This window comes from Chiloscyllium plagiosum, unplaced genomic scaffold (assembly GCF_004010195.1).
Source record: "Chiloscyllium plagiosum isolate BGI_BamShark_2017 unplaced genomic scaffold, ASM401019v2 scaf_8851, whole genome shotgun sequence".
NCBI lineage: Eukaryota > Metazoa > Chordata > Chondrichthyes > Orectolobiformes > Hemiscylliidae > Chiloscyllium > Chiloscyllium plagiosum.
In genome coordinates this window covers 5,757-24,681 of record NW_025211735.1, presented here as the reverse complement: position 1 = coordinate 24,681, position 18,925 = coordinate 5,757, and the positions used below count along the sequence as shown (strand labels likewise).

Below are 18,925 nucleotides of genomic sequence, written 5' to 3'. Positions count from 1 at the left end.
ATATGAAACTTCAAAATGTTATAAACTGTGAGGAGAGCACAAAACATGAAAAAAAGGATCTTAACAGCTTGGTGGAATGGGCAGTCAACGAGAGATGAAGTTCAATGTGAAGAAACTGAGATTTCTCACTTTATGAGACAGAGATGAGAAACAATGTAAACTAGAGGGTACAAATAATGGAGATGTAGGAGCAGTGGGACTCTAGTAGTTAGTTGAAATGCTGCAATTAGTTCTAGTACCTCACTTTAGGAGGAATGTGAGGTACTGCAGAGAGTGCATAAAAGATAAGATTCAAGAGAATGGTTCCAGGGATAAGAAATTTCAAATATGAAGATAGATTGCTGAAATAAGGGCTGTTATCCTTGGAGAGAAGAGGCCGAAAAGAGATCTGACAGACTTATTATAAATCACGAAGGAGCAGGAGAGATAGGGAATATCTGTTCCAACTCATGAAAAGATAAAGGAGAGAGTACAGGTTTGAAGGAATTGGCAATAAGTAAAAGCAATGCAAGGAAAAGCTTTTTCTCTCAGTGAATATTTGTGGTCTGGAATTCATTGCCTGACAATGTGATTGAGGCAAGTTCAATAAAGGCATTAAAATGGAAATTGGATGGTTACTTGAACAGAACCAAGGCGTAGGGTTATCTGAAGACAATAAGAAGAAGACACTAATTGACATTTCATTTGGAGAACCTGTACACACAAGATGGGCCAAATAGCTTCCTTCTGTAGCATAACAATCCTGTTGTAATGAACTATAAAAGACTACCCTTGGGTTTGATCTTCCTGGTGTGCACAATTATCCAAAGTCTGCAAGGATTTTTTTTAGAAAAACAAATGTTTCTTTATCCCCACATTTGAAGGTGGGTCAGATTCAGGAAGGGTTACAAATATCAAGGTCCCATAAACACTTACAACATTCCCTATTGTGTATTCTACCCGATGTACTCATGCGCTTACTACAGAAAAGTTCCTGTTCCTAATTATTGTGCAAAAATCCTCTTTGGAAAAGTGCCTCAAGCTACAAGTTCAGATCTGCTATAGTGGTTTCCACAGTTAGTCTCAATTAGATAATTATCTTGGCTCACATTTGAAGAATGACAAACTGGAATGGTCAAGAAACCAGAAAGGTGTCAGGACACTATATCCCCCTACGAATCAATTACATTTTAAAGAACAAGTTTTAAACACTTACCATTTGGATGGAACATTTTTGATACAAATCTAACAGTTGGAGGTTTATTAGGATATTCCTCTGTGAATTCTATGACCAGTTTGAAAGTACCTATAAACAGAAAAACAAATGATTCTTGCTTGTACCTGTATATCAACAAAAAAAAACTGAATTGCCAAGTGAAATATTAGTTATGAATTAGAGCCCATTCAATCTCCTCAGTACATTCACCCAAGGAAAGAAGTCGTTTTAGAATATGCAATACATTACAAAACCTCGGTAAGTATTCCTTCTGACTATAAAACATATGGGGTATTTCTATAGAATTTTATAGGTACTTTAATTCTATGTATTACCTAGATTAAGCATTAATTCCTAAACAGATACAGTGATACACATACTAAGCATTAAATCTGAAAGCTCCATAAAAGCTTCTCTTTAAATATGCATTTTTCTCCCCCACTTCCTCAAAGATTTTTCTTTATGTTCAACTCTCCCCTGCAAAAACATCCTACAACATATAACTGATTACTGCATCAAGTTGAGACTGTTGTCTTCACCTGCCCCTTGATTCAGGAATGATATCTACTCACGGTCACATATTTCTATTGTGGGTCTCCACATAACTTAACAGGTTGATTTTGACCGACAGATTTTTGTGGGGTAGGATGCCTCTTGAGGCCACAGGATTCAGATTGCAGATTTGTTCCTCTTTATTCTTGCTGCTCTGCCTTATTATTGCATGATGGGTCTTGTAGTGTAATGTTTGATGGACAAGCTTTTTTTTTGGAAATAAACACTCCCAAATACAAATCCATGCAATGGGATTACCAGTGCCAAATATGACCCTGACCCGAACCGTCATTACCATCCTTTTGGCTATCCAGGTCAAAGCAGCTGGCTTGACAGTGCCTAACTAACTACCTTAAATATTAATTCCCATCATGAGTGATATAGTAGTTACAGCATGTATAATTTACATAGCTTCTTCAACAGTGCTTCCTAGATCTGCAACTTAAATGTATACAATACGCTTTGGATACAACAACAAATATAGCAGGTCCACAGCAATTCCAGAACTGCAACTTCCTCTTGAAAACACACAATAACTTGGTGTTGAAATATATTGCCCCTTCTATTATCAATGGATCAGAAGGTGGGAATGCCTCCCTAATAGAATCGTAGATATACATACACCATGCAGACTGACATGATTCAAGAAAAACAAACAGTCCCCCTGCTATGGACAATAAATATTAGCCATGCGAATGGCAACTTCATTCCATTGGTCTTTGATATTACTACTCGAGAAATTAGCAGTATCACTATACTTCCATGCATCATTAGAAATGTGGGCATTATACTGTGTCAAGGTATTGTGTTCTTCTGGCTACTTATTATACATCAGGAGTCAAGTATCTTTTTAAAGAGTGTTAAATCACTTCAGTGACCCAACATGTAAATGAACCAATATGATATGCAGCAAGACCCAAGTCCATGCTGGCAACTGTCAACACAATTAGTTTTCAATTTCAGCAGCAAAAGTCACCAGATAACAACATGCAGAACTGAACAAATTAATCTTCTGTCCTGCTTTCCCACTTTTTTGCTAAAATAAATTAACAAAAAAGATCGATTCAGTAAGTTTCGTTCAGCAATGCTAACTTACCATCTTCAAAAGGTGTTCCTTCTGGTCTAGAAGCAGATAAAGTCAAGAAGTAATTAAAAACCGTTAGAAGCGCTGAAACATATTAGGGACCAACATAAATGTACATTCTAAACAGCAGAATAAAAGCAGCCAATATATAATTTGCATACAAATTTTAAAACCAGTGCATTAACATTTAGTATTTAAATTACGACGAATTTGCGCAACTTAAGATTGCTCTGCCACATGCCGTGACAGACTGACCAAGTCATCTGCAGCTTACTTAGATAGCAGAGGCCACATCAGTATCCCACAACTATTCTGAATTGGCTCCAAGGAGTATCTACTAGGAATGATTATAGTTAAAGCTTTACTGGAACAGATTTATAAATATTCCTCCTCTTTTCTAGGCCAGTTTTTGCATTCTTACTAAGATTTGCCTTAGTTTAGACATTCTCCAATTTTATAGAAGTTAACTCTCACTATTGATGATTGGAACAATTTAGTAATTGTACTACTATTTTCCTTAACTGTTCAAATATGATTAATTACCATGTTAGTCATTTATCAGCAAACTTTGAAAATAACCTTTTAAAATGTCTGCTATAATCTGTGAACAATCTGGATCTGTACAATTTTAAAATACTACAGCACTCAATTTTTGAATAATTACATCACGCATTGCAATAAAGAACAAAGAAATTGGCCTAGAATTTGTCACAAAGGTAACAGTAAGGTTTTCAGTGCTGAACTTCCATTGTGCGCACAGAGTTCAATACGTTAATCTAGTAGCTGCTCTCAGGGGATACCCTGTTCACCCAGAGGATGTGGTATTGGGGACCCTTGGCAACAGACTTGGCCCCAAAAGAACCACAATGGATTAGAAAACTACAAATGCAACATTACTATTCAAGAGGGACACAAAGCAGGAAAACAAAGACCAGTTAGTCTTACACCTGTCACTGTGAAAATGTTAGAATATGTGATTAAACATGTACACAGGAACCTTGATTATCCAAAGGACACAGGCTGGGAGTATTTTGCGCGGTTAATCAAAAACCAGATAACAGTTTAGCAAAGCATCAGGACCTTGTAATCTTGTCGGATAATCCGATATTCGAATAATCAAATGCTGGATAATCGAGATTCCTCTGTAGTAGCAGGACACTTAGCACAGAATACAATCAGGCAGAGTCAACATAATTTTGTGAAAAGGAAACAGGATTTAACAAATTGAATAGAGTTCTTTCAAGATGTACTAAGTAGGACGGATAAAGTAGGACCATCAGATGTAGTAAATTTGGATTTTTAAATGGAATGCAGTAAGATGCCACATAATACATTTCCAGACAGGATTCAATTTCATGGTGTTGTGGATAAAATATCAGCATAGATAAATGACTGGCTAACAGAAAGTCAGTGTAAATAGTTCATTTTTGGGTTGGCAAACTTTAAACTCCTGTTACAGGGGTCAGTACTGAGACTCATTTATAATCTAGATGAGTGCTGATGGGACAAAGATAAGTAGGAAAGCAATTGGAGAGTACGATACAAAGTGTTGAAGAGATATCGATGCGTTTAGTGAGTGGGTTAAAACAAATGCCAGAGGGAGTGCGATGTGAAAAAGTATAACTTGTCCATTTTGGCAGAAAGAAGAACATAACAGGTTATTATTTAAATGGAGACAGATTGTAGAATTCTGCAGTAGACATGGATCAGGGTATCCTTGGGCATGAATGACAACAGGTCAGCATGCAAGTATATCAAGTAATTAAAAATGCAAATGCAGCATAAAAATAGGAATTGCTCAGCCAAACAGGTCTTAAAATGACCACAATTGGAGGCATATACAGTTTTTTTCTCCTTGCTTTTATCTCCATACCAATGGGTACGACCTGGTGCGGATTACTGAAACACGGTTGCAGGGAGACCAGGACTGGACAGTGAAATTTCTAAGGGCACTCACTATTCCCAAAGCACAGACAAGCAGCAGCAGGAGGTGGAATTGATGTATTGGTTCAGGATGATATCAAGGCTGTATTAAGAAATGATATTGGCATGAGGGAACAAAATTAAAGTCAGTCTGGGTGCATGGAAGCAGGCCACTGAAAGTTCACTGGGCTGATTTTTAGGGTGAGAGTGTTGGATCATGAGGAAAGGTTGAGCTAGCTGAGCTTAGTCATTAGAGCCAAAAAGCCCTGCAGATGCTGGAATCCAAAGTAGACAGGCAGGAAGCTGGAAGAACACAGCAAGCCAGGCAGCATCAGGAGGTGGAGAAGTCAACAGAAGACGACGAGCTTATATTCATTGCAGTTTAGAAAAATGAGTTAGAGGAGGCAGTGTTGGACTAGGGTGAACAGAGTTAAAAAAAATCACAACACCAAATTATAGTCCAAAAGGTTTATTTGGAGGCACTAGCTTTCGAACTGCTGCTTCTTCACGAGCCACCTGAAGAATCAGTGCTTCGAAAGCTAGTGCCACAAAATAAACCTGTTGGACTATAACCTGGTGTTGTGGGAGTTTTATCTTTGAAAAAGATCATTTTGAAGGGGTTTGAGAGGGTAAATGCCCACAGATTTTAAAGCTTGGAAGCATAGTTGAAAAACAATGGAACCCCCCCCAACATCATCAATGAGATGGAAGGGATTTTTTTTTCTTAGAGTCTTTGAAATTCTCATCCCCAGGGAACCGTGGAAGCTGGGACAATTCATAACGTGTTCAGGGCTAAGTTAGATAGACTTTTGATCTACAAGGGATTTGAGGCAATTGGGTGAGGGAGGAAAGTGAAGTTAAGGCCACAACAAGGTCTGCCATGATCTTATCAAATGAGGGAGCATGATCGATAGTCTGAACGGTCTTCAGCTACACCTATTTCTTATAATTAACTTTCCCTCTACTTCCATATTAAAATTTGCAGGAAACATTTTGGCTACAGCATTGAGGAATGAGATTTAATTGGGTACTTGTGATCGGTATTGGAAAACTTTCCAGGTCTTGAAAAATCAAATGTTACAAGTGTCACGTTTCAGTCCTGAGGTAGTTTAGTGTTTGAAATTTTGAAGAAAATGCTGTGAGGATTCTTCAGTGAGTCTCAGCGCTATTTGTCGCAGACACCACATCTCCTGTAGGAGTAGCCACTTGGATAATAAACAAGCTTAGAGGAAATCTCCGATGAGGTTTGTGGGCAGCTGTGAGGGACATGAACTGTTCTTTCACCATTGGAAACAAAATCTGAGCTGTAGCCATGCCTGGATTGCATCCCTAATAGACTACAATTTATTCTGCTTGGACAAGCAAGTACCAAGAGATCTGCACTCTTTAGCTAGAAAGAGGGGATTAAAAATGTCAGCTGAGGTTGGCAATCTTCTTCACTAACCACACTAATTAAAGTATTCAAGTTAGATGTGCACATATCTGGGAAGTTGGAAGATCACTGTACAAGCTTACAATTGATATATGGCTTTTTGGACCGTCTTAAAATCAGCAATAGCAGAGGATGAAATCAGAAAGAAAACATGAACATATTTCCATGTATGAAAAGTGTTAGCTATCAAGTTCACTATTCTTTATTTTTATACTTAAAGAATTCAGTATAAATACAAAACTTATTTTGGCATTGATGTATTAAAATCTCATTATCTTTCTAATTTTTTTTCTAAGAAAGAAGATATGCTAATGTATTTAAAGTTTAGCATGGTATGATCTGTTAGTTGATCTATTTCATAGATCAACTAACAGATCCCTCTGGGTGGTAGCGCTAAATTGGTAAAAAATTATGAGCAGCTCTGTTCTGTGGACTTGCATCTACAAAGTCATCTATGATTGCTCTACATTTTATTACAGGACAGCAAGATCTCATTGCATGAGCAGGAGGTAAATTTGAATCCAATATCTGCAGTACAATAAAATACAAATGACCCACTGCACCACACTTCCTCAAGATGGATTTTAAAATCTTGAAGTGTCCTACTGCATGATTATTCATTCTTATATATTCAGAGTTGTAACCTTCAAGAATTGCCTTGTTTTGTGCAAGGTTTGTAACATACATAGAAACTGCATGGTTAAATTAAGGAATTATTTTGTTGTTGGGCTTACTTTTTGCACCCCCACCTGACAATAATCAGCTAAATTTTAATTGGGAATATACAAAAATAGGTGAAAAGAGGTCAGTGAGTAAATTGACTAAGATGAATGTTTACCAAAAAGCATTTAAACGAACAATGTCCCTCTCTAACAGTTAAGAGCAAAATAGGTGGGGTCTTGAGTTATGTTCTGTTCTTTAAATATGAGAAATGCTGGAGGTTTTTGTTTAGCCACATCACTTAACTAGCACTAAACCAAAGCAACATATATCCCCATCATCATTCCATTACTCACCCAAATATAACTGCATTCCAGGACATAATATTATTGTCAGAAGGTGCTCCACTAACACCAGCTGGAGGATCCTCTTGTAGCCTAGTTAGACAGTACATTTTAAAACTCAAACTTAACATTTCTGATTCATCAATAATAACCTGTAGTAAGGTTAATCAGAATAATAAAAAAAAATTCCACTCAGTGGGACTTCTATTACAAGATATTACACAGATTTCCCAGGGGATGGGGGTATGCACATGACTTCAAGATGAGTTTCACACAAATTGAGCATTGTATTTAAAAATCACCCTCTAATTGTGATTTTCAGATTATAATTGTTATTTTGAATATGATACTCTTAACAAATTAGGGAAAGCAAAACAGATCTTACTGGCAGCCAAAGAATTATGCTCAAAGCAGCCACTTGGGTGGATGCCATTCATATTTTCATTCCTCAACAGCAGCAAATCCCCAAAAATTAGAGTAATGCCTTGCTCTACCTAATCCTGAGGGAGAGCCAACTAATACTGCTTATATTCCACACAACTATCCTAGATTTTGACAGATTGCGCCATTAAAGCTAAAAGCTGGTCATGTAACTAAAAATCATTTAACTGAAGTGGTGAAGGTTAAGGTAGTCTTCAATATAATTCTCAAACCTAGAGAGAAGTGGAAGCCAACTCATCATGACAGGAATTACTGGAACATCCATGTTCATAATACTTCTAAAATAGATTCTAAAACAAGCTATTTTTAGAAAATGGACAGTATAAATAGAGGCATAGCTTGGTGGCTCATGGGATTAAATGAGTTAAGAGATAGTACCCTCTTTTTAAATGAGAGACAAGACCTTAGCTGCTTGATCTCATGTGCTTAATTGGTGTTATCTGTAAATATCACATTTCTTAATTGCTTTCATCCAGTTTCACAACATATTTGTTAGGATGGAAAAAATGCTGCATATAAAAAGTACATAAAACATCATTCAGATATTTGTGTGGTGGATGTTTTGCAAATTATGTTTGATAGTTAAGCTTTCCTCCACACTGTCACCCTATCAGAAACTGCAATGGGCTTCTTGCAATGCAAGACCTCGCATTTCGATTTTCTAATGCTTCCAACTCTGATATATCTTTGTTCCAATAACATTCCTAAGTCTGACCCTAAAAAGAACTTTTGCTGAAGACACACAGTACCCTTCATGTATTTATTCTCTTTCTTGGACATGTTGCAGCTGTTTGGGTAGAATGTGGTCTGCATGAGCTATTGTCTATCAGAGACTGCTTGGTGATAACTATTTCCTCAATATTTCCTCACCAAACCTTCTGGAGACCAAGAGGGGCCAGAAGGTCAAAAGAGTTGTTTAGTCATAAACCGACACCTTACCACCTACCAAGCTGTAGCTTTAACACACCTCTCTGAATTATGATTTGGAGTGCATCACTCTAAACTTTTACTATAAATTCTGTGTCTTACGATCTTATATTCCACAACCACCTGATGAAAGAGCAACACGTGGAGAGCTAGTGCTTTCAAATAAAGCAGTTAGATTATAACCTGGTATTGTGTGATTTTTAACTTAATCTCTGAATTATGGCATTTTTAATAGTTCTAAAAATAACTGCTAACTAATTTACAGACATTTCCCCCCATTAATAAGTCAGTACACATGCTCATCAGTAGACTAAGGACAAGACAGCACCATAAAGAAGGTCATAGGTTCAATTTTATAGTTTTCACTCAGTTGAAAAATGATTGATAAAAGAGTACCAAGCAAAAAAAAATTGGTTATGTCAAATGTCAACCAAGTTTAATCTTGGTGACAGTTAAATCTGATGGAAGTGCAGATCTGGAAACTGGACAACAGAATAGATTACATTGTCAATATCTTACACTTTCAATACTTTGTGTACACTAATCATAAATGAATATGCATCTTAAAAAAATTCTCCATGCATGTCTTGGAATCATCAAAAGTCCTTGGATAAGTTGATGAGAAGACTTTTCACAAATATGTTACACAACATTTTTAACATACAAAGTAATTCCAGATTCAACAATGTCTTTAATACAGGACAGACACAAAAGATGAAAGTTTTTGAACAGTTTCTGCACATGCACCTCAGCCAAGACAAAAAGTGAAATACAATTTAACTTTTTTTGGCATCCTTGTGATAAACATGATCCAAGGCTCAGAGGACTGAAAAAATTAGTTCTAATTCTTTAGCATGCTGCTTAAACTAACACAAGAGGTTATAATTTAACATCCTGACTCATCTACAAACCACTCAGTAATCTTACACTCTCTACAACAATCCCTGACTTCACATTCACTCTCGCATCCATAATTTGGCTTCTCTTGTATATCGCCTTCTCTACTCCACTCAGGACAGAACTTTCAGCCATCTTGACCCTCCAATTCACAATTTCTAAATACCTCTGTTGGATGCACTGTGTCTACAAACTGTGAAAACAAACAGCAATTCAATTCAAATGTTTTATTTCCAAATGTGGGCAAATTAAATGATACCAAGGTGAAGCACTTATGGTTATAAATAGTTGGGTTGGTGGACAATTGAAGTTATAAAGCTGTGACTAACAAAGTACAATTTTGGTGTGAATCATTGAATACATTATCCAGTCTGATCAGCAATGTGCTGAAAGAGTGTAATTACACTTACTCAGGTAGAATATTTGGTTTGGAACAACCCTGGATTTATATAGCATCCTTAATGATCTCAGGATATCTCAAGTCACAACACAGAATTGCTCGTGACCCTTGGTTGAAAGGTGCAAGGCAGCACTGTGCCAGCACATACTGTTTGCGCTCATTCATGAGGGATGTCAATCTAGACAATGCAACAGAGTTGGTGGCATCTGTAGACATGATGTGGAAGTGCCGGTGTTGGACTGGGTGGACAAAGCTAAAAATCACAGAACACCAAGATATAGTCCAAAACGTTTATGTGGAATGCTGCTCCTTCATCAAGTAGCTGTTGGACTATAGCCTGGTGTTGTGTGATTTTTAACAGCATCTGTAGAGTCATTCACCTGAGGGTGGGGGTGTGGGGAAGGGAAAGCATTGGTGGTGGGAGGTAGATGAAGCACTAAAGTGTTAAGATTCCCCAAAATAACATCCAAGTGACAAGCACTACAACAGTGCTTCTAATATTGCTCCAATTTTAAGGACTAATTTGCGAAATCAATAGTAAGTACTGTATTGTATTAATTAATACACAAACCTCGCACTTGCTTGACCTATCCTCGTGTTCGAGGGAGATTTACATTGGCAGGGTAAACAGGACACAAAGTCAGCAGTGTTATTGCTTGCTGATTGACACACACACAGTATTTCCCTACCACTCGAAACTACCATAGACATATGGACGGACACACTGCACCTTCTCAGGGTTGCTGCACTCCAAACCCAAGCAGTCCCGAGGGCCTGGTTTAACATTTACTTTGACCGACCTCTGCAGAGGAGCTACCTGACTGAGCCTTGGCCACACCACAGGCCTGGTCGATACGGCGGGCCTAGCACACACAGCCCCCAAATTAAATAACAACGAGCTGGACACTTTGACAAACTCCCACCCGCGGGCCGATCCTTTTGGTATATTTGTATGTGTGTGTGTTCACCTTTTGAAGTCCCTCATCAGCCGCCGCCTCGCCGGGGTGGACATAGCGACAACAAATCAAGCCGCGGAAAAGCCACTCAGTTCGCGGTGACCGACCTCAACGATCCCACATTCACAGCAACAAAAGAAACGCGGCCGTGTCCCGGCTTGACCGCGAGCTCCACTTGGCGGTAGCAGAGAAGGCGCACCGTCTACTCTCTGCCTTTGCCCTCCTCCCTCCGACGGCCCTCTCCCGGTAAACTGCGGCCGGCCAGCCTGCCTCCGTCCCCACCCGCACCGGCGCACACCAACCAATCACCAGTCCGGCACTGAACCCATCAACCAATCACCAGCTCGTCACTGGTCCCATCAACCAATCATCCGTCCGGCAATGACCACATTAGCCAATCATCACCCCGGCCCTGACGCCCTCGACCAGCGATGTACCCGGTACTGACGTCTTCAGCCAATTACCAGCCCGGTACTGACATCATCAACCAATCACTTTTCCGTGATGTCAATACTCACGGCCAATCACGGCTCACGTCTAATACACCAATCGAAACTGGCCTAGGTCGGACTTTATCCAATCATAATCCAAAAGCAGCTCAGGGGGAAGAGGAAAGGGGTATTGCGGCTCAGCCCACTTTAACCTTTGTCGGGGATGGGGGGGAAATGTAGATTCTGAGATAGTTATCAGGTCTTTACTGTTCCCCATGCCTACAGAACTTGATGGACGGGTTACACTTTACGGCAGCATGTGTTTTAATCGGTTTCGCGAGGAGGGGATCATTTTCCACCACCCCCTTGTTTTGTTGAAGGTTCCCGGCTTCTGACGTAATTGAGGTGTCGGTGAACTTTGGGACGTTACTTGGCAACGGGAGGCGGTGAAGAAGGGGTGGGCGTGGCCTCGTCCTGAGGAGGCGGGCAGTGGCGGAATGATGGGAGGGTGTGTTGGGGCAGGGGTAGCGGTGCGGTGAAAGCGTGAGGAGCATTGTCATGGGTGGGCAGGCGTGTCCGGTGTGACGGGCGTGGTCGGTCTGGTGGGCGTGTCCCGTGTGACGGGTGTGGTCGGTCTGGCAGGCGTGTCCGGTGTGACGCGTGGTCGGTCTGGTGGGCGTGTCCCGTGTGACGGGTGTGGTCGGTCTGGCAGGCGTGTCCCGTGTGACGGGCGTGGTCGGTCTGGTGGGCGTGTCCCGGGCACTGGCTGAGACGAGACGCGCTTCAACTCCGTTCTCCCTGGTGGAGGCGGGAGGGAGATCTTGTTATAGTGTGAGAACTTATGTGGTTATGCCTGAGTGGAGTGAGGATCGTCAAATATATTCGCTGTAGACCGCTGCGTCTGTGCTAACAATTGTTTTGCAGCAGTTAAACAGGGCAGTTAAAGCAGTTAAACAGAGGATGAAGGAACACTTCCAGTCACACAATCATGCAGTACTGCTGCCCGGTTGTGAGATTACCCGCCTCAACTATCCTCTTCCGCAGTGTAATCCTGACCTCACCACTCTCTGGCTAAAAGACAAATTCCTCAAACCCTTTCTCAAGCTTCTGCTTTTCTCTTTAAAAGTGTATCTCTGCCTTCTTCCTGTCCCTTTGATTAAAGGGAAAAGCTGACTTGTATTGGACTTGTCCATTGCAGTCATAATTGCATACACCTGTATTAGGTCCTTTAAACCTTCTTAGTTCCAAAGCAAGCAACCTGAGCTTATCCATCCTCTCTACATAATTTGAGTTCTTCTTTCTCGTTACTTCTTCCAAAGTGTATCATCTCATATTTACCAGGGTTAAATTCCACCAGCCACTGATCTGTCAATTTGACAATCTATTTGTATCCTTCTTTATCTTAACACTTTCCTCCCCCTCACTGTCAACCACCCCACTCAATTTTTGTATCATTCACAAACTTACTTAGCATCCAAAATCACATTCTCATCAACATCATAAATGAATATCACAAATTCATAGAATACAATCCCTACAGAGGGGAAACAGGCTGTTTGGCCCAACAAGTCCACACCAACCCTCTGAAGGGTATCCCACCCAGACCCATCCCCCTACCCTACCGTACCTAACCTACACATCCCTGAATACTATGGGTGATTTAGCACGGCCAATTCACCTAACCTGTACATTTTTGGATTGTGAAGAAAACCATAGCACCTGGCGGAAACCAACACAGACACAGGGAGAATATGATAGCTCTACACAGGCACTCACCTAAAGCTGGCATCCAAATCCGGGTCCCTCAGTTGTGAGGCAGCAGTGCTGGTCATTGAGCCACCATGCTGCCCTTTACAGGATGTATTATAGGGAATATTACAGAGTATTACAGATTCTATCAAGGTCTTTAATGTGGGAGCCACAGATAGTAGTTGGGACATGGAGTCAAATTTTCTTTTCACATTATGGTGCTCGACTTGTTTTATTCATGAAGTTTGTGGATCTTTAAGGTCCGATTGCACATTTAGTATTTGACATGGAACTGGCGCATGTTTGTAACACTCCCTGCAATAATCAGAACTGTTGGTTCCTAACTGAAGGAAGATTTTATCTGTAGGATGAACACAGGATTGATAATTTCATTTGTTTCAAAGAGCCAGATTGAAGAGGATAAAGTTTCAATGAAATTTTGTATTATAGACAAGATTCTACTGTCTGCCTTGACTTGTGGAAGCAACTTAATTGAACAAGACTGATTAGGGATCATTAACATGGCTTTGCATGGGAAATTGTGTCTCACTAACTCGACTGAGTTTTTTGTAGGAGTAACAGAGAGGGCAGAGCAGTGCATGTGATCTGTATGGACTTCATTTCACAAGGTTCCTCATAGCAGACTGATTAGCAAGGTTAGATCACACAGAATACAGGTAGAACTAGTCATTTGATACAGAACTGGCTTGAAGGTAGAAGACAGAGGGTGGTGGTGGAGGATTGCTTTTCAGACTGGAGACCTGTGACCAGTGGGGTGCCACAAGAATTGGTGCTGAGTCTACTGCTTTTTGTCATTTATATAAATGACTTGGATGTAAATATAAGAGGTATGGTTAATAAGTTGGCAGATGACACCAAAATTGGAGGTGTACAGGATAGCGAAGAAGGTTACCTCAGAGTACAATGGGAACCTGATCACATGGGCAATGGGTCAAGGAGTGGCAGATGGTTTTTAATTTAGATAAATGTAAGGTGCCGCATTTTGGAAAGGCAAATCAGGGCAGGACTTATACACTTAATCATAAGGTCCTGGGGAGTGTTGCTGAACAAAAGAGACCTCAAGAGTGCAGGTTCATGGTTCCTTGAAAGTGGAGTGCCAGGTAGATAGGATAGTGAAGAAAGCCGAAAGGACTGTGGATGCTGTAAATCAGAAACAAAAGCAGAAGTTGCTGGAAAAGCTCAGCAGGTCTGGCAGCATCTGTGAAGAGAAACCCTCTGCAAGGGTGATCGGACCTGAAATGATAATTCTGATGTCTCTTCGCAGATGCTGCCAGACCTGCTGAGCTTTTCCAGCAACTTCTGTTTTTGATATGAAGAAGACATTTGGTCAATGCATTGAGTAAAGGAGTTGAGAGGTCATGTTGCGGCTGTAGAGGACATTGGTTAGGTCACTTTTGGAATACTGCGTGCAATTCTGGTCTCCATGCTATCGGAACGATTTTGTGAAATTTGAAAGGGTTCCGAAGAGATTTACAAAGATGTTGCCAGGATTTGAGCTATAGGGAGAGGCTGAATAGGCTGGGGCTATTTTCCCAGGAGTGTCAGAGGCTGAGGGGTGACCTTATAGAGGTTTATAAAATCATAAGGGGCATAGATAGGGTGAATAGCCACGGTCTTTTCTCTGGGGTGGGGGATTCCAAAACTAGAGGGCATAGGTTTAAGGTGAGAGGAGAAAGATTTAAAAGGGACATAAGGGACAGCTTTTTAATGCAGAGGGTGGTGCATGTATGGAATGAGCTGCCAGAAGAAATGGTCGAGTCTGGTACAATTACAACATTTAAAAGGCATCTTAATGGGTACATGAATAAGAAAGGTTTAGAAGGGTATGAACTAAATGCTGGCAAATGGGATAGATTAATTTAGGATATCTAAATGGCATGATGAGTTGGACTGAAGGGTCTGTTTCTGTGCTGTACAACTCCATGACTCTAAATGCCCAGTAATTTCCATGTGGTAAAAGTGAAAAATGTTAGAGGCTGTTGAGACATTGCATTGGAGGAGAAAGATATGCCATTTGCACTTGATGAGGGCAGACAGAGATGCAGAGAGAATGCTCAATATAAACAACCATCAAGTGTCAGGCAGTCCTTGTCCTTTCATCCGAGTAGATAATATTGGTTAAACTTAGAACAGCAGAATATTACGCTCACTTTATCCGTTGTTTGTTTTTATTTTGACTGTAATTTTAAAAATAAATCTGCTCGGGTGGCTCGAGAAATGAGGAGCACAAACTGCGTTAGATGGGCAGTCTGTTTAAACATTTCAAGGAACACGTGGAGCACATTTTCCAACCTAAACAAAAGTTGAATAATCTTAAAGTCCCGATCTCCTTCCTGAGTGCTAACTCTGAAAGCTTGCCTGCGAAGCAAAACAAGGAAACAGATTAAGTAGAAATCACACCAGAGTCGAAACGTAATTTTGCTTCTCTCTCCACAGCTGTTACCAGCCTACTGAGTTTCTCCAGCATTCTCTGTTGGGGAAATACACCGACGAGCTTCCATCTTCTTAAAAGAAGGTAACGTCGAGAAAGCAGAGCCCAGGGGAAGGCAATTTGAAATGAATCATCTCCTAGAGGCTTCTTCCTCGATGCCGCGTTCTATCCTCATGTCCCGAGGACTCCAAATTCTATTGTTTGTAGTAACCGAGTGAGTTGCTAGGAGCGGCGGAGAGCCCAGTTATTGACACTTCGAGAAAAAAAAACATTTTCACCAAAGCGATGGGTGTGGGACCAACACGTGCCTCTTGAATAAGTGTAGCGTTGACCTCCGGTCAAATTGAAAGTAGAGCGAATATTGCACACTCTGGCCGTCAGCTGAATGGATTGTCTTTGCTAAAAAGTGATAAGCCAAAAAAAAAAGACAAATTCAACAAGGCAGGATGGATGTGCCTGGACACCTTAAGCCCATTCCCGATTTTCAATGATTGGACTTATTCTTACATAGGTAAGTTTTGTTGGAAGGTCTCTAAAATTAAAAAAAGTATATTTAAGGGAATTAGCAAGAGTTTTTTAATTTAAAGTGTTCCGTAGGGTCTTAGCGGGTAAGGTAGCATTTGTAAAGAAGAAGACACGATTTACTGTCTGACAGGCTTAGTATTATCAACCGAAAACATTTAAAAAAAACGTACTGGAGATTACAGCGGGTCAGGCAGCATCCATGGAGAGAGAACAAGCTAACATTTCGACTTTGATGGCTCTTCACCAGAGGTGAAGTGTGCAGGGGACGGCACTTATTCTATCGTGGGAGTTGGTTCGAGTGTTGGGAGAAAAAGGATGTTGACAGCTTGGATTAAGTGCTCGGAATGTGGTTTTTCCAATTCTTTCTGTTTTCATTTCAGATCTCCAGCGTTTGCTATATTCATAACAGCATCTGTACTGGAGAGAAGTGGTATTCTCCAATCCTTCCACTTCCCAAACTCTGAAAATCCAATTAATTTATGAAGCAAGATTTGCATTCACATATTGTTGCAATCCCGGTAAAAACTAATAACTTAAAAAGATGGAAATATTTCAGTTGGCTGACACAAGGGAGTGGCACAACAACAACACTTCCGGTTTTAAGACTGTTACAGTTAAAAAAAGACATTTTAATTGCTTGCAAGTAATACACTAAGGTATTCCCCATTGACTTCTGAACACAGCCAACAACCTTATGTCATGTCTGTACAGCACATTTGTGATGCTGGTGCTCCTTTAACAAGGTTATGTTGTACTGGGTCTTTTATTCAGCGATTGTAAAAGTATAGATTCCGTTGTCTGGGTTTACCTACTTGACCAAGCTTTTAAGTGTTTAAACAAACACTTGTACAATGAAAGGGGACTGGCCAGTTCTGCCAGCTCAGCGTTTCTCTGGTTTGGTTTGGTTTTCAGCAGTCTGGCTGTTTGTCAGTTTTTTGAAGCAGCTCCCTGCCATATCCAGCTCTAGTAAGATCCTGTGTTTGATTTTAGCTTTTTTTGCTTATGGGGATTGTGACAGGAGTTTGGAACAGTAAGTTGGGTTAGTTTGTTGGGTTTTAAGTAGTTAAGTTATTCTATATTCTGTTCTCTTGTGTAATCTTGCAAATAAATTCTGTTTTGTTTAAAACTAAGTGGTTAGGCCATCTGCATCACTCATGGAATATCCACTCTACACTTGCTCAAAACACCTAGAAAAGTAAGGGTATGGGTTACCTTCTTGAAGTGAGGGGGTCTGGTCTTGTCCATAACAGACTGGGGGCTCTTTGCAGGATTTGTTCTATAGTTCCATTTTGGGATGAGGGCTGTTGGACTCAAAGGTGGTAGGTGTTAGTGTCTTTTGTTCTGGGTATTGACTTTGGTTGGTTTAAACAGTGTTTTTGGGATAGCAATGTCTCTTACAGTCATTAAGAGTTTTCTGCGGTTGGAAGAAGTGACTTTGGGGGTTTTATAGAAAAGGTGATTAAGGCCAAGCTGCTGCATTTAGCAGACAAACTGGAGTTGGAGCTACTTCCTTCTCTGAGGAAAGGAGAGATAATTACAGCAGTAGCTCAGCATTTAAATTTGCTGAAAGTGCCATCAGAATCTTTGGAGATGGCTAAAATTCAGTTGAAAATGAAGCAGCTTGAGTTAGAAGCAACAGATAAAGAAAGAGAAAAAGAAATGAAATTGTTTGAATTACTATTAAAAGCAAAGGAAAGAGAAAAGAACAAATCATTTTAACAGAACAAAAAGGAGAGCGAGGAAAGGAACAAAGAGAGAGAACATGAACTTAAGAAGTTGTGATTGAGACAGAAGTTCAAAAATTCACTTCCTGAGATAGTGAGAACTCGTGTGGAAGAGCACAGAGTTAAAATGACAAGGTTAGCAATTGAAATGGCTGATGACTATAAGATGGTCCATAAATCAAAGTTTGGCTTCCAAAATCAATTTCAATCCGTGAAGGATAGAAATTGGGGAAAACAGAAATCCCCACATGGTAAGGGAAGGGTAGAACTTGGAGAAAATCATAAAGATAATCATAAGGATAAGGGTAAAAAGGAAACCCTTAAAGCGGAAGGAGAAACTAAAATGCTCTGGTGTTTTCACTGCAATAAAGTAGGCCACATAAAATCACAGTGTTGGTGGGTTAGGAAAACTACTGGGAATTCAGGTGTAGGAAAACAGGATAAGCCAGTGAATTTTGTTGGCGTTGTAATGGAGAGCACAGTGAGGCTAGAAAGCTGCACCACAATGTGGAACCTGGTTGGAGATTGGTTAAGGAGGAAATGCCAGATCTTCTTAAACCGTTTACTCACATAGGCCAGGAGCAGCACATGAACATAGAACATTATAGCCTTCAATGTTGCACTGACCTGTGAAACCAATCTGAAGCCCATCTAACTTACACTATTCCATTATCATTCCATATATTTATCCAATGACCATTTAAATGCCTTTAATGTTGGCAAGTCAACTACTGTTTGCAGGCAGGGCATTCCACACCCTTACTACTCTGAGTAAAGAACCGACCTCTGACATCTGTCCCTCAATTTAAAGCCATGTCCCCTCGTGCTAGCCATCACCATCTGAGGAAAAAGCCTCTCACTGTCCACCCTATTGAATCCTCTGATCATCTTGTTTGCCTCAATTAAGTCACCTCTTAACTTTCTCTGTCACGAAAACAGCCTCAAGTTCCTCTGCCTTTCTGCATAAGACCTTCCCTCCATACCAAGCAACATCCTGTAAATCTTCGCTGCACACTCACCAATGCTTCCACATCTTTCCTATAATGCAGAGACCAGAACTGTACGTAGTACCCCAAGTGCGGCCATAGCAGAGATTTGTGCAGCTGCAGCATGACCTCATGGCTCCAAAACCCAATCCCTCTACCAATAAAAGCTAAAACACCGTAAGCCTTCTTAACAACCTGATCAATCTGGGTGGCAACTTTCAGCGATCTATGCACATAGACACCAAGA

The 18,925-nt window shown here is 40.4% G+C and overlaps 1 protein-coding gene and 1 long non-coding RNA gene across 2 annotated transcripts; one reads left to right on the top strand and one right to left on the bottom strand.

Moving 5' to 3' along the window:
• Positions 1-14: 14 nt before the first annotated feature.
• LOC122547110 (ubiquitin-conjugating enzyme E2 A-like) lies at positions 15-11,179 on the bottom strand. Its single transcript, XM_043685685.1, has 4 exons — positions 10,824-11,179; positions 7,203-7,283; positions 2,844-2,869; positions 15-1,285 (listed from the first exon to the last, which is right to left on the bottom strand). Exons 1-4 carry the CDS (start codon positions 10,865-10,867, stop codon positions 1,170-1,172), a joined length of 267 nt encoding a protein of 88 aa, XP_043541620.1. The 5' UTR covers positions 10,868-11,179; the 3' UTR covers positions 15-1,169.
• A 231-nt stretch (positions 11,180-11,410) lies between these two features.
• Positions 11,411-17,554, top strand: LOC122547111. The gene is made up of 3 exons (XR_006310889.1): positions 11,411-11,647; positions 15,449-15,954; positions 16,349-17,554. It is a non-coding gene; the product is annotated as an uncharacterized LOC122547111 (long non-coding RNA).
• The last annotated feature ends 1,371 nt before the right edge of the window (positions 17,555-18,925 follow it).

What these genes read in the sequence shown, in the direction of transcription:
- LOC122547110 (XM_043685685.1), bottom strand. Translation starts at nt 10,867, where the DNA reads ATGTCCACCCCGGCGAGGCGGCGGCTGATGAGGGACTTCAAAAG. An exon ending in TGGAATGCAGTTATATTTGG is followed by an intron (nt 2,870 to 7,202) that starts GTGAGTAATGGA and finishes ATCTGCTTCTAG; the next exon opens with ACCAGAAGGAACACCTTTTG. An exon ending in AGGAACACCTTTTGAAGATG is followed by an intron (nt 1,286 to 2,843) that starts GTAAGTTAGCAT and finishes TTCTGTTTATAG; the next exon opens with GTACTTTCAAACTGGTCATA.